The following is a 15,445-nucleotide window of genomic DNA, read 5'->3' on the forward strand; positions in this document are numbered from 1 at the left end:
CTTCACCTGGGTGGCAGGCTGGCACCTGGCAGCTCTCTGCCTCATCTGCCACAAGTGCCCCGAGGCCCCAAGGCTCTGACTGGGCTCCCTGTCTCTCCTCACTGCTGCACCACGAGCCCAGCAGCTTGTTTAGCTCTAACCACTGTCTGTGGGCTAATGATGGATCTTCTCCCCACACCGAAGCCATATCCCTGAAACCTGCTCTCCTTCCCATGTGCTCTGCTGGCATTTTAAAAAAAGCTTCAAAACCCGCACTGAAATGGTTCCCATGTTCTGCTGAACTTTATCAAGCCTACAACCTTCAATCCTTCCCAACAGCTCCCCTCCTGCCATGACTTAGCAGACACCCCCTGCTCTGAACCCCTCCATTTGTAATTTTCTGGGCTCTCCTTCATGACTTCTCGTGCTCCAGCACCCATTCCACTTTGCAGCTCTTCAAACAGGAACAAATTCAGAGCCACAGCTGAGATTTTTTTTCATGACACATACCCATTTATTGGGAACGTGAACAGCCTACTTTCTGACACGTGGCCTGCCAGAGCTGGCTGGCTGAGCACAACACTAATCCCTTGTCATCCCTCCTTACAATTTTGCTGTCTCCTGTCCAGTGAGTTAACTCCTTAGGGCAGCACTGCAACCCAGCCACCCTCTTCAGCCCTCACAGGGCTCCTTCAGTATTCCTGAATATTATCAGCAACGCAAGACTGACTGCACTGGAGCCTACTCCAGGTGGGAGCCTTGGAAAGCGCTGCAGGGATGCAGCTCGGAGGCCATGGAAATGTGGCAGGGCTTTTGGAGCACACACACAAGCACCAGCTCCAGGCAGTGCAGCACAGCCAGAACAGTCAGTTCCAATTAGCTCTGTCAGACTGAATTCTCATTCTCAGGAGCCTCAGAAAGGCTGTCTGTGGGGAAGCCATGCAGCACAGGGGAGCCCCCTCAGATCTGTGCACTGCCTCTCACAGACAGAAATAACACTTCCCTTTACCCTGATGTTCTGTTAGGATTTCAGTGAAAACTTACAGTCACGGTGATTACAAATTCTCTCTGCCAGAACGCTTTGGATTAGTTAGATAGGGAGAGCTGCTGTTAGATAGGGAGAATCTGTCACAGCTGCTATTTTGAAATAGGTTGATTAAAACAGGGGAAAAAAAGGAAAACGCATTTCCTCAATTTTCACATTAAAAAAAAAGAAGAAAGGCAGAAAACCTGAAAAGAGCTAAGAGCAGGGAGGGGAACAGCAAAGCAATCTTGAGAGTCCAAAGTTCCAAAGCCCAAGCTGTCTCCCTCGTGCCTCCCTGCAGCCATGGCGACTTCTCCAGCACAAGCATTTTACTGCCAATCTCTCCTCAGCACAGCCCCAGCAGTGTCAATACACACTGACTCCAACAGAACACTTCTTTAGAAATAGTAATCATGGCACTCTCTGAGCCTACCAAGCGCAGTGGGGAAGAGCCCGGCTGTCCGGAGGGCACTGCAGGCAGCTGTGGGAGTGTCTCACAAAGGATCCGTTTGGTGCCACTTCCTTGGGGCTGTGCTGGGGAAGTGGAGGAACTTTTGGTTCAAGAAAACCCCCAGGAAGATGGTACCAACATGCTCACATGCCCTGACACCAGAATAAATTTAAAGAACTGCAAAAGTAGAGTAAGAGAACTGTGCTAGATATGTATGCTAGATATTCCTTTCACATTTATGCACAGGAATTGCTGGACAGCAGCGGCACCTGGCTTATAGAAGGGCGTTGCTTTTACAAACTGAAAGAAAAATCATTTGTGCAAGAACTATTCAACCTACTAGCGGCATCTGCCTTCCCATTTTTGCTCTTAAAGCCATACGAAGGCTGGGTTCCCCCTTCAGCCAGACCCTGTGCCGAAGAGCTGCTGCTGTCACGGCGAGGAACCGGCAGTAAAAAAATCCCGCAGGATAAATTCCTGGCAGGGCGGGTCGAATGGCAGAGGCTGGAGAAACCCCTCAAAACACAGTTCCTAGATAAGGACGGCCATGTGTGACACAAAGCCAACCTGTAAACACGCCACGCTGTTTAGAGAAAGCCTGTTTTTATCCTGCAAACACACGCCTAGCAGTGAAAATCATCAGCAAACGACACGATGCACTGGTTCACATCCTCAGCTGCCGGCAGCCAGCGCGATGCCTTTGTGCTCCAGATGAAAACTAGTTTTCCTATGTTCCTCCCTAGCATCATTGCTCGAGCAGACTTTTATGGAAAAAAGCACACAGCTCCGGGAAACGCCCGAGCAGATGGGGCAGCAAGCAGCCGGCTAAAGAGGAAGGGCAATTCAGCACTGCCACAGTTGCCATAGTAATAAACGAGCATTTTCCTAATCCCCCAAGCTACCTACAGCATTAAGCAGCACTAAGGCTGCTAATTGGAATGCAATTAGGCTGACATGCATATTCCTGAATTGAAGGTGACTGAGGCCTTCTATTCATTATGGAAAGCAGTAAAGAAGTTACAAGTTCAGCTTTTTGACTGCATACTGAAGAACACTTCATTAAAGCCAGCGAAACAGAGGCAACCTGGAGCTAGGACTGCTATCAAGACAGATAACAGCATCCTGAAAGCAGGAGCTTTCATCCCCTCTCAGCAATACCTGCCACTAATTGATAGATCTTTACAAAGGATCAGAAAATAAACCAATTATCTTGAATACCAACCCTAAAGTCATCCTCTGGCACAAATCCACCTGCAAAGAAAACACCTTTTCCTCAGGGCACACGCCACAGATGCCTGGGCGGCTCTGCACGTTTGGCAGGTTGGAGGCCTGACCTGCAGAGGCAGGGCTGGAGGCAGGCGTTCCTCACACTCCAACCATTACTCAGGCACAAAGAAAACACATCTGCTGGAAACACATGCCCAGAAGCTTAAAATACTCCCTCTCGTTGTGGATAAAAGCCACACCGACTTTAAGCTTAAAGACGAAGTCAAACTGGTGCTTTCTCAGCACGGAAATGACAAAGAGCTTAGAGTCACCTAGCAGGCTGCATTGTCAGGGAGGGCTGATGGAGGGAGGGAAGGTTCATTTCCCAGAACACCGGGAGGAAACAGGAGACAAGAGAATGACAGAGAGAGGCAGCACACCTAAAAAGGACCGAGCTGCCTATTCTTAGCCCCCATTCAGCCACACGTGGCTGTCTGCATTATCTCAGCACAGAAGAATCCCCAGTGGGCTCAGCACTGGGCCATGAGGACAATGCTCAATGGAAGGGCAGCACTGTGACCTCTACCTGTACCCTCAGCGGCATATAATCCTCATAGAGGTCATCCCATAGCTCCTGCAGTTCAGAAATTTCCAGGGGAGGGCCCAAAGGAGGTCTGGAAAACGATTTTCTGTCTGTGTTCAGGAAGGCAGAACTAGCACATGCTAAGCCAGAAGAAGCACTGCCATCTGCCAAGTCACGGCTGAGCTTGAGAGAGGGCAAGCTGGACTTCACAGGAATAGGTAGTCGGCTGCCTCGGGGACTCTGAAGGGGTTTGTAGTCCAACATCTTGATCAAATTGAGGGCCAGCTCCAGCCTGTTCCCACTCAGTGAAGAGCTTGGGGTCATGCGATCATCCGAGAAATCGTCACATTTCCCATTCCCTTTCACCCCCTTATCTGCATCTTCATCCTTCTGCTGTGGAGGGCTGGCCTCCACGGTGGTGTCCAGAGACTCAACAGAGGATGCAGGCGTGCCCTCCTCCATGCTGTCCCCATCCACAGCCACCCTGGAGCTGGTGGACTCAGCCACATCACACACAGACAACTCTTCGTTGCCCATGCTGGCTGACCAGCGGCTGGACAGCCCACAGGAGATGCTCCTGGCCACCTTTCGGGGCACTTTGCAGATGGCTTCATAGTCGGCGTCGGCCACACGCAGGGCGGCACAGCCCCGACAGCGCCGTGGGCGGCTCCCTGCTCCCTCGGAGCCATGGCAGCTGTGCAGCTCCAGACCATGCTCTTCTTGATCCATCCAGTATTCAAACCCAGAGTAAGTGAAGTCCTCCTGGAGGAGGGCAGCATACCGTGCGTCAGGCAGGTTAGAAAGGTCCACAGTCCCCTCCCCAGTCTTGTCCTCTGTGCTGGAGTCGTTGTTGTTCCTGCGGTACATGTTTGCGATGCAGAACTTGAGACGGTCCTTCTCCAGCAGCAGCTTCTGCAGGCGCTCGATGGAGAGGGCTTCGATGCGGGCGATGACGGTGTCGAACCTGTAGATGCGGTCCAGCATGAAGGCACACTTGCTGCAAACAAACTCGGACCTGCCATCCCGGCACAGCTCCCTGCCCAGGACGTGGGAGAGCAGCACCTGGAGATTCAGCTTGGCCGCCGTGTGAAAGATCCATCGCCGCTGGTTGCCGCACAGCTCCCGGCCGCAAATCCGGCAGTTTTCCTTCATCCTCCCTCCCTCCCGGCACCCAAACCTACTCCTGCCGGCTCCCAGGAGACCTTCCCGAGGTCAGCACATCTCCCTCAATCCCTGACCCCACTGGCACGTCTCACCGCACCAATCTCTTCTTTTTAGGTTGGTGACACGCCGGGACTCTTGATGCAACAGAAACATCTCAACATCCCACCCTACACCACGTCCTTCACATCTTCACAGCCACACCTGGGCTGCCCCCTTGTCCAGGCTGCCCCCCGCCCCTCCGGTGCTGCTCCCTCACCTCACAGCTCGACCCCCCCGATGCTGCCCCCTCTTTCCTCACAGTCCCCGTCCCCGGGGCTGCCCCTCACCGCGGGCTGCCCCGGCCCGTCCCGCCCCGGCCCCACCGTCCCGAGCCGATGATGCTCCTGCCACGGCAGCGCCCGGCTTCTGGCTCAGATTTCAAGATGGCGGCAGAACCCTGCCTGCCGCGCATACGCAGTGCTCGCAACGCCTACCGGGATATGTAGTTGCCACGCCCGCGTTCGCATGCGCAGTGGCGGCACGCGCCACGCCCGGGCACACGGGCGGCGCTGGGGGTCGCGACAGAGATAACGACAGCGATCGATCGCGACGGCGCAGGGGTCTAGTCTCAGTGCCAGAGGCACACGCACACACACGCGCGCGCGCACACACACACACACACACACACACACACACAGTGCTTGCCTCTAATGCCAGTGCCTGTCCCAGTGCCAGGTCCCCACCCCAAGTGCCTGTGCCACGTCCTGTCCCAATGTCAGCACCTGTCCCAGTGCCAGATCCTTGTCCCAGTGCCGGATCCTCACCCCAGTGCCATATCCCCATGTCCCAGTGCCCAGCCCCAGCAGGCAGTGTGGGTGGGCATGTCCCCACAGCACAGTGCCACCAGCACCTACACAGCAGCCCATGCCACCCGGTGGGCAAACAGCAGGGTCCTTGCAGGACCACCACACAGGCAGCTCACGCACGGATGGCCTGTGGCTGCTGGGGACAGCGCTGTGCCATCAACATGCGGCATGGCCAGAGCTGCGCAGATGCCAGGAACATGCCGCTCTGATCTCTCACAGCCCCGAAATCCTGCCTGGCACCATGCCAGGCTGCCAGGAGTATTTTAAGACTTAGGATTTAAATGGCAGACAGGAGCAAGTGGCACCAACACCCACAGAAGGACTGCACAGGCTGGTGGCCTGTCCCCTGACAGCTCATACCTTGTCCTCTGAGCCCCCCTTCTCCTCCCAGCTCCTGGCAACCACCTGACCTGCCAAGCTGAACATGGCACAGCCCTGGCCACAGTCCCAGAAGGGAACAGGGATGACAACAACCAGCCAAGCCCTGAGTGGATGTCCTCCTCCCTGGGGTTTCCCCACCCTTGCCCACTTACCTGCCCCTCCATGACCAGAGACCCCTCCAGGCACTGCTGCAGGTCATGCTTCTCTGCTGACAGCATTTCCACAAGCTGGTTGCTGGAAGTCAGCTCTTGGGTCAGCTCTTTGATCCTCCTGAAAGTGACAAAAGGACATGAGATGCTCAGGGACTGGGCTGGCCTTGGGATGACACTGAGGACAACTGACAGAGATTAGTCTCTGGGGCAAAGCAGAGGAGCCTCAGGACTGCTCCCCCTTACCCACAGCCAAGCTCTCCCCCATTGGGGTGACACCTGCACCCCACCAGATATGCACAACCCCTCAGTCATGCACATCACAAGGAGCCCCTTGGTAGTCCCCAAGAACTGGCACAGTACACAGGCTGGCAGCATAGAGGACACATGTACCTCTGGGTCATAGAGCCACAGCCATTGTTGCTCCTGTCCTCCTGCTTCGTCCTCGCTGCTTCCTTCAGCTTCCCTGTCAGCTCCCGGCATCTCTCTGCCTCAGCTCTAGCCAGTGCTGTGGCCTGCTCAGCCTCACTCCGTGCCAGCCTGGCCTCCTGCATGGCAGCAAGGTGAGCCCCAGGCAGCAGCTCCTGGCTCCTCCCTGGCCCCCACCATCCCTTGACTCACCTCCTGCAGGAGCTGGATCTTGTTCTCCAGGAGCTCATAGACGTGCTCTGACTCCCGCTGCCGCTCCTCATACTGCTGCCGGAGCGCGGCCTGGCTGCGGCTTGTCTGGTTCTCTGCAGCCACCCTGCCAGGCACAGCATGGTGTACCACAGCCTGCTACAGCATGGCATCTCCCATGGCCTGGCCTGGCACAGCACGGTGTGCCACAGCCTGCTATGGCATGGCATGGCATGGCATGGCATGGCATGGCATGGCATGGCATGGCATGGCATGGCATGGCATGGCATGGCATGGCATGGCATGGCATGACACGGCTCAGCAGTGTGCAGCATGGCACAGCATGGCATAGCACAGCCTTTGTGACAGCCTCCACCACAAACCAGCTGGGTTGGGTGACCTGTACCACTCTAGGTGCCCTCAGCCTGGTTCCTCCCATGTCCTGCCCTGGGGACACAGCTCCTCTGTCAGCACCAGGCCATGTTTAGGCTCTGACCCACCAGAGCACCCCCATACAATCCTAAAATCAGGGGTTCACCAGCTGCTGTGCCACTGGCCCCCCTGACATCAGTGCCCCATAGTGAGACACCCATGTCATGGCCCCTGGGCACAACGCTGCCCTCCCCCACCAAACAGGTGCTGTCCTTTATTTTTGGCTGGCGCCAAGGCTGTAAGAGGAGTCCTGTGGGTGCCCAGCCCCATTGCAACCCCCTCCAGCCCCATTGCAGGCCTGTCTACTGCCTGCTATGGGCAGGGTGCAAGCAGACACGCCCCCGTCCCTGTGCCCACAAATCCACCACAGGCGGGGGGGCATGGGCACCATGTCTGCCCCGGGGCGAGGGGCTTGGCCAGCCCCACTCACCATGTGTTGTCCAGGGCTTGTTGCTTCTCCTGCAGCTCCCGCTTCAGGCTCTCCACCTCCACCTTCAGCTCAATGTTCTATGGAGCAGGAAGGAGGTCGGTAGGATGCTCTCACGCTTGCCTGGACACCCCAGCCCCACTGCCCATGGAAATGAAGCAGAAGTGGCATGGGGGACCCCCGTGCCATGGCAGGGCTTTGGGTGAGTGGCACAGGTAGTATTTTTGCCCATTGGTGCCGGGACGAGGTATGCCTACTCCATTTGTCCGCTCCCAAAACTTGCACTGTCACCCAGCCTGGGCACCCCACCGGGCTGGGGATACCCTCCCCAACCCTCTCCCCACTCCTGTCAAAGGAAACGAGGGGCAAACTCCTATACGGCAGCTCTCCCAGCCCCAGTGCTCGAAGCCCTCCCTGGCATCCCCCCTTGGCTGCACTTCCCCTCACCCCATTCCCTCCCAGAAAAGAGAGGAACACCCCGTCCCCTACAGACACTCACCCGCCGGTAGACATCGTCCCGGCTGTCTTCGCCCTTCTGCTGGACGCGCTCCTCCAGAAAGTAGATGCGGAGCTTGAGGCTGAAATTCTCCTTTTTGAGGTCATTGAGGTGCTGGGAGAGCGTGCGGTACCCGTTAGCCATGGCCAGCGCTCCATGGGGCGGGCATCCCGGCACCCCTCACATGGCGCCGCCGGGACACAGCGCTAGGCTCCCTGCCCGGCCGCAGCTCCCGTCGCTGGCCCCGCTGCTCTCCCTTTCCTCTTTTTTTTCCTCCTCCCAGAGCTATTTGAGGAATCGCTGGAGCGGGGACAGCGGGTTGGTGAAACCCGAGCCCCGGAGGCCCCACGCGCCGCAGCCCTGAGGCCGGTGAGGGGAGCATGGCGCCCGGCCGGGCTCGGCCTCTCTCGCTCTGCCCCCACCACCTGCCCCGCCACCCCTCCTGCGCTCCACACCCCGCTGGTGTGTCCAGGGGACACGGCATAAATCCTGCAATCACCCGGCAGTGTCGCGAGGGCCCTGGGGTGCCATGCGGGGTCCCAGTGCCCCATGATCTCACCTGCTCGAAGTCCCGCAGGGTCTGTGTCTGGGCGAGGGGACCCATCTCCAGATCCCGGAGGAGACATGTCTGCACCAAGGGGTCAGGCTGGGGCTGGGCACCCGGCGGGCCACCGGATGCCCTCGGCTCGGTTGGCACAGGGTCCTCATCACCTTCACCCCACAGCCCTTCTTGGGAAGCTGGCAGGGAGCAAGGGCGAGCAGCAGTCAGACGAGCAAAGTGGCTGCTCCACAACTCGTGTATCTCCGAGGAGAGGAGAGACAGGGGGATTCCTCAGGGCCCAGAAAGCTGCTGGCCATCCCTGGGGCAATGAGAGCACAGGAACGGGGCATGCAGGGTACCGGGGATTCTCGAGGTACCTTACCTGCCATGTGTCTGGCTCCGGGGACCACGGCTGGCACAGTGTCACTGCTGCAGGGGTCCCTGCGGAGAGCGGCACACGGCCGTGTCACACACAGCATCGGGGGTCCAGGGCGGGCCCCTTGTGCCACGCCACGCTGTGCTGGAGGGACCGGGGAGGGTGATGGGGGCTGCCACTGCTGTCTGCACACACGTGGGGACACATGTGTGTGTCCCCGCAGCCGCTGGGCAGCAGCTCTGAGTGCAAAGACAGGAGGCCCTGGGAGCTGTGCAGATGGCAGTGTCCCCACAGCAGCACTTTAGCTCCATTAGCGGCCCTGTCAGGGCCACCTGAGCCCCCACAGCAGACCCCCACAGCCCCCAGGGGAGGATCGGGGGGCATGAAGCAGGCCCTGGCTGCTCTCCGAGGGACCCTATGCCTGTGTGCTGTCGTGCTCACCATCTCGTAATTGCTTTTATTTTCAGCTCAGAAGTGAGTCATTTCACGATTTAAAAGAAAAAGAGAAACTCCAACAAATAAAAAAAAATTCCACCCCGGATTGTTGGTTTGTTGGTTTTTTGTTTTGTTTTTTTTTTTCTTTTAAAGAAACCAGAATGTTTCTTTTCTACTCTAAGCCTGACAGGTTTTTGGTGACTCCAACAAATAAAAAAAATCCCACCCCAGATTGTTGGTTTGTTTCTTTGTTTGTTTGTTTCTTTTAAAGAAACCAGAATGTTTCTTTTCTACTCTAAGCCTGACAGGTTTTTGGTGGGGTCCCATGAGCAGGGAGGTGGGCACTTTCCCCAGCATCAGTGTGGGCACAATGCCCTGCCCACACGCACGAGGTTGAGCCCCAACAGCCAAGGAGGGCCAGCATGTTCCTGTGGCACAAGCCACAGGTAGGGGCCCCAGAAACCTTGTCCCCAAAGACTGTGTCCCTGAATCCTTGCACACCACACCAGCACCTTGCAGCAGGGCACAGCACTGCCAGCCTGGCAGGGAGCAGGAGAGACAGACACAGGGTGCCACAGACCCTCCAGCAGCAACCCGTCATGGAGGGAAACTAAGGCACAATGACTTTAAACACAGGTTTAAAGGTTAGGTCAGGTGTCAGTCACTGTGTGCCCTGCCAGACACCATAACCAGCATGATACCCAGAAACAAAGGACCCAGAGGTGTTGTACCTGCAGGCACAGCACCCAGAGGTGCAGTGCCGAGGGGCATCTTACCCTGAGGCACCCAAGTTTCAATAACCAGAAGTGTGGTGCCTGAGGAGATCAAGAGGCACAATATCGAGGGACGTGTGACCTCTGGAGGCATGACACCCCAGAAGGACCAGTACCCAGGGTGTGACACCCAGAGGCAAAACATTCAAGACTCAAGATGCACAAGGACGTGCAACACTTAAAGAAGCACAGTACCCAGGGGCATGATATCCTAAGGCATGATATCCCTGGAGGCAAAATACCCCAAAAGGCACATTAACCAGTGACATAATATGCAAGGCTTGACACCCAGAAGGGTAATACCCAGAGACACAACAAGCAAGGAGGGATCACAGCCAAACATTTGATGCCCAAGGAGACAGAATGCCCAGAGGCAGAATACCCATAGAGACAGTACAATACCCCAGATCCTGAGGATGCTGTGGGATGATGACCAAGGAGCCAGGCAAGGGCTAAGGCTTACCATCTACAGCCTACACTGTGTATCATCCATGTTAACTTTGCAGATGGAGATGAGCATAGCTGATGGAAAGAAAGGATGAGCTGGGCAAAGAGGGAGGTCCTGTGAGATAGGATCATCCTGTTTTGGCTCTGAAAAACTGCATGCAGTGTTACAAAGTCCTGTGACTGGAACTTTGAAGGACACCATGGCCAAGAAAGTAACTTTTTCCTGATAAAGGATTATTTAAATAATGAAACACATGCCGCTGCACAGGCAAATAAGCTTAATGAAACACATGCTGCCACATATATGACTCTGTTACTCAACTCTCCATCTAGATCATGCCATATGTAACATAGGAAGAGGGGGATAAGATTGGGCTATACATATCCTAAGGAAGATAAAATTTTCACCTGGTTAGGAGGAAGACCCAAAAATACCTTGGAGAGAGTCAACGGGCTACTCTTCTCTTCCTTGTCCTAAACCAGGGACACCTTGCTAAGTTTCTGCATATTATTGTTATTATTGCTTGGGTTAATGCAAGTGTGCACCATCCTGAGAGGGAATAGAATGGACCCAAAAATGTTGGAAAAACAACAATAAAGCAATTGTTGGTGCAGTATTGAGGGCTCACTAATCTTGTGTGCAAAAGGAAATCAGAGTACTCTCTCTCCTAAAAAGTGGCATATGTAGAATATGCTGCTTTGAAATCAGAAAAGGAGCAACTTAAAATGTATTTGGCCACAGCTGAAAATAGGGAAAAGCAACTGCAGAAACATTTAGAGGAAGAGCAGGAGGAAAAAAAATGTATGAAAATTTACAAATGTGTGAGTCCCTGATCCTCCTGACATCATACAGATTAGAAAACTAATCATATTCCCTGAGGAACAGGATGGAGACATGATGGGTGACCCAAATGACGGAAAACCAGGGGAAGATGATTCTTTGTCTCTTTCAAATCCCTCTGAGTATGAAGCCAGATGCATTATAGAAACAGAAGGAACAAATGAACCTTGGTGAAGAGGGAGAAATCATAGCTGAAAAACAATCCCATTCAATCTAATTCAGTTTGAAAAGTGCTGTGGCCATTAGCCAGGCTGGACTGAAATTCAGCAAGTGGAATCCTATCAGTGTATACATAATAACAGCTCACACATTCTGATCCCAGGTGGGCCTCCTCAGCTATTGATGACATTTCTAACAAGTAAGGGAACACAAATTCCGGTATTAACACAGCAGGACACTGAAAAACTGGACAGAGTTGAACTCACTGGAGTGAAGAGAGCAAGTGCTACGTGCGAAACCACTAAGGCTAATTTATGGCTCCCAGGCGACAAGCACATGTCCTCCCCTCACTTTGCAGCAAAAGATCACAATGAAAACATTTTGGGTTTCAATGTTCTGAGCAGCCAAACCTGGCAGCTGATGCAGAGCAACATTTGTTTCTCCCGTTCAACCCTGACCCTAAAAGGAATCCAGATTCCACAGTGCACTCACCCCACACGGCGCTTACCCTCCCTCATTCAAAAGCTGCTGATGTACCACAATACAATTCTCTGCTGCAGCATGAAATTGAACTCCTGAAGTTACAGCTGATTTGGAAAAGACAAATCACCTCCAGAGCTCACTCCCCATATAATTCACCGATTAATAATTCGCCAAACTTTCACCCCACGTAATTCACCAGTTTGGCTAAAAACTGGAACAGAGATGGCAATTAACTGTTCATTATTGGCATGTAGACAGGGTGGGACCAGATTTGGAGAAAAGAGAAATGCCAATACTGACCCTTTTACCACTGCTGTGCCAAATATTAAAGAACCAGTAACTCAACTTCAGGGAGTGCTCCACTCATGGATGGCAACCCTGGATGTAAAATATATGTTTTTTGTGATCCCACTCCAGCAACACAAGGCTTGATTCATCTTCATCTGGAAGCATATTTTTAATAGGCTGCTCCAGGGATAAAAACACTGTCCCACTATTGCTCATAAAGCTTTGTCAAAGTCTTAGCCACAATCGTGCCTCACCAAAGGTTACAATATATCAGTACATCAATGGTATCAACATCACCAAATCATCCCAGAGTGGCCTGGTTTGGACAGAATCTTAAACATCAATCTCGTTCCAACCATGGGCAGGGATACCTTCCACTAGCCGAGGTGGCTTGGGGCCCCATCAAGCCTGACCTTATACACTTCTGGCAATGGGACATCCACAGCTTCTCTGGGCAACCTGGACCAGGTCTCATCACCCTCACAGTGAAGAATTTTTTCCTACTATCCAATCCAAACCTACCCCCTGTCAGTTTGAAGCCATTCCTCCTTGTCCTGTCACTACATACCCTTGTAAAAAGTCTCCCTCCTTTCTTGTGGGCTCCCTTCAGGTACTGAAATTACTACAGTTAGGTGCCCATGAAGCCTTCTCTTTTCCAGGCTGAACAAGCCAAATTGTCTCATAGAGAGAATTCTCCCAAATTCCCTCACAGAGGTGCTCCATCCCTCTAATCAATTCGGCTGGAGAATACCCTATAGTGGGTTTTCTCCACAAGGAAAAATGTGAGCCTTAAGCAGTCTGATATCCCAGCATCAGGGGCCCAAGCAGGTTAAGTTCCTGTGAATCTACTGGATTAAAGAAGCCACTTCTGTTCTCCTGCAAACTCCAGAAAAAACAGAACATGGACAGAATCTACCTGACATAAAGGAGTGACAGCAAGTTCTGGGAACTTTAGAATCATTATTAAGAGAATTGATGTTGTTCCATCAGCTTGATCCCATACACCTATGGTACCATATGCCATAAATATACACAATATATATGCACAATATATATGTATGGGAAATGGGGGTTCAGTGAACATGATTCCCATTTTAATCTGTGTCAAAAGGGGCTGGAAGAGCCAGAGAGAACACTAGACATTAGCTGCCACTCTTTAAATGACACTGGAACAAGATATTCCTATCTAGAGAAGGGCTTGCTGTCCCTGGTGGGGCGGTGACACGAGCAGAAGAGATAAGGAAAGAACAAAGGAAAGGACAGAGTGAGAATATTCGAGGGAATACCCAAATGACTGATTCCAGGCCATCCTGTGCTGGTTACAATGCTTCAGACTGGGACCATGGCAATGGTATTAACAACCCAAAAATAACCTTATGCCTGGGAAACAAAATATTACTGCTCAGGGCCACCCTGAGGTGGGGCCAGGCCAGGGCAGTGGCTGCCTGAGGGCTCTGGGGTGAATGAGCCAAGCACCCACCTTCCCAAAACCCAGCTGCCCAGCCAGCACCCCTACACAAGTCAAAGTGGCAGCCCCATGCCTGGCCAGGGGAATGCTGGGCCAGCAGGAGCCCAGGGCTCTGCCACGGCCATGGCTGGTTGGGCTGAGTGGGGGCTCCCCCTCCCTGCCCCTGTGCCCAACACTGGGAATCTGTTTGCTGTGAAGGGGGGGCCACTGCAGTGCTGCTGGGGCTGAAGAAGGACAAGAGCCCTTTCATGCCAGCCTGGAGCATGGAGCAGAGCTGCTGGCACAGCACAGAACGAGGAGGGCTCAGCCCCTGGGCCCCCCCTCACTGCGAAGCACTGCCCACCCACCCCCATGTAGCTCCAAGACGTGGCACGAGAGGCACCGCACGGCCCTGACTCAGAGCACTGACTCACATCATCTCCACGGCATCACACCAGGGCCACTGCAGCCACTTGCACTGGCACCCCAGGGTGCCATCGGGGAGAGGGGACAAAGAAGGGCTGGCAGGCAGGGCCAGGGCACATGGGCTGTGTGAGAGTGGCTGCTGCCCATGGCAAAAGCACCCTGGGGTAAAACATCCCCAAAGCACCGGGCACTAGAACCCAGCAACAGCAACTCACCTCCTCCTGCTGCTGGATCACCTCTTGCGGGGTGACAGATGGACAGAGGGATGGATGGAGGGATGGACGGCAGGCCTCAGCCTCGTGCTCAGCAGCAGCCACTGTGTGCCAGGGGCTCCAGGCTGGCAGAGGGGTTGTGGCAAGGGCCGGGTAAGGCCAGGGAGAGCGTGGCAGCTCAGATGCCGAGCGTGGCACATCCCAGCTCCCCGCTGACTCGTCGGCACAAATGTCTCAGCAGGGGCGGAGTGCCACCACGGAGGAAGTGGAGCGGGGACAGCCGGCCCCAAGCACGGTGGCTGCCTGAGTGTGCGAGCGCAGCACGGAGCGCACGGCACGGCCACCCACCCACCGACCTGCACACAGGGCACGCCAACAAGGTCTCCATTGAGCACGGCGGGCTGGGGGGAGCTGGGGGCGGGCGCTGCCCACGCTCCCGGCTGGGCGACTCCCGGCGCGGCACCGCAGGCGTGGCAGCCGGCAGGGCTCCCGGGGCCCAGCAGCCCAGGAGAGGTGCCGGGACAAGCGGTCAGGCCAGCGGCTCAGCGCGGAATCGGGGATGGGCACAGCCAGGGGAAGAGCAGGGACGACGAAAAAGGGGCAGGGGAGATGGGGCAAGCCAAGCTCCCTGCACAAACACCAGCACCCTGAACTTCAGGGCCCAGCACCTCCCAGCAAACCTCGCATGCCTAGCGCACCGAGGAAAATGTAATGATGGTGCAGGCACCAGCTCAGGATTCTACAGCACCCTACAGCTCCTGCCCTCTCGTCTGGCACACACACATTGCCCTGACACCCTCAGGTCTCCATGGCACAGGGCAGCGAACACCAGTGTGCCCCAGGTGCTAGACAAGGGATTCCTTCATGCACACCAGTGGTTCCCAAGTTCTCTTGGGTTTGCCTGGTGCAGGGTCCGGAGACCCACTGACTCGGAGTCCCAAAGCCCCGCCACCAGCCCCAACACACGGGACTCCAGCAGTAGGAAGGGACATCCACGGCCCAAGGGAATGGGGCTTGGGACACGGGCCGGCCGGCCGGCCCTGCACAGCCCCGAGGGAGCACGCTCTGATCCCGCCCGCATCCCAGCCGCATCCCGGCGGGGGGTAACTGGGCCTCAACCTGTCGCGGCATCACCACAACCCACCGTGGGCACACACAGCCTCCCCCGTGCCCGGGACACACGGACATCCCGACCCGCATCACCCCGGACACGGGCACCCGCGGATGTCACACGCGCGCACGGACACGCTCCTCACCTCCAC

General features: G+C 55.1%; 1 protein-coding gene across 10 annotated transcripts in view; it reads right to left on the reverse strand.

Moving 5' to 3' along the window:
- The window catches only part of PDE4DIP (phosphodiesterase 4D interacting protein), a 29,261-nt gene extending 20,524 nt beyond the window's left edge, over window positions 1–8,737 (reverse strand). For 7 of the 10 annotated variants that reach the window (XM_083867649.1, XM_083867646.1, XM_083867652.1 and 4 more), the window contains exon 1: window positions 3,247–4,706. In XM_083867649.1, coding sequence (XP_083723775.1) covers window positions 3,247–4,395 — 1,149 coding nt within the window. In that variant the 5' untranslated portion in view covers window positions 4,396–4,706. Of the gene's footprint in view, window positions 1–3,246; window positions 4,707–4,733; window positions 4,770–5,785; window positions 5,904–6,175; window positions 6,331–6,403; window positions 6,528–7,262; window positions 7,340–7,758; window positions 7,870–8,314; window positions 8,494–8,678 lie in introns of those variants that run through there. The other 3 variants (XM_083867655.1, XM_083867654.1, XM_083867653.1) reach the window with 3 other exon arrangements.
- Window positions 8,738–15,445: the final 6,708 nt, after the last annotated feature.

Source organism: Zosterops lateralis, assembly GCF_965231275.1.
Source record: "Zosterops lateralis genome assembly, chromosome: 9".
NCBI classification, from domain to species: domain Eukaryota; kingdom Metazoa; phylum Chordata; class Aves; order Passeriformes; family Zosteropidae; genus Zosterops; species Zosterops lateralis.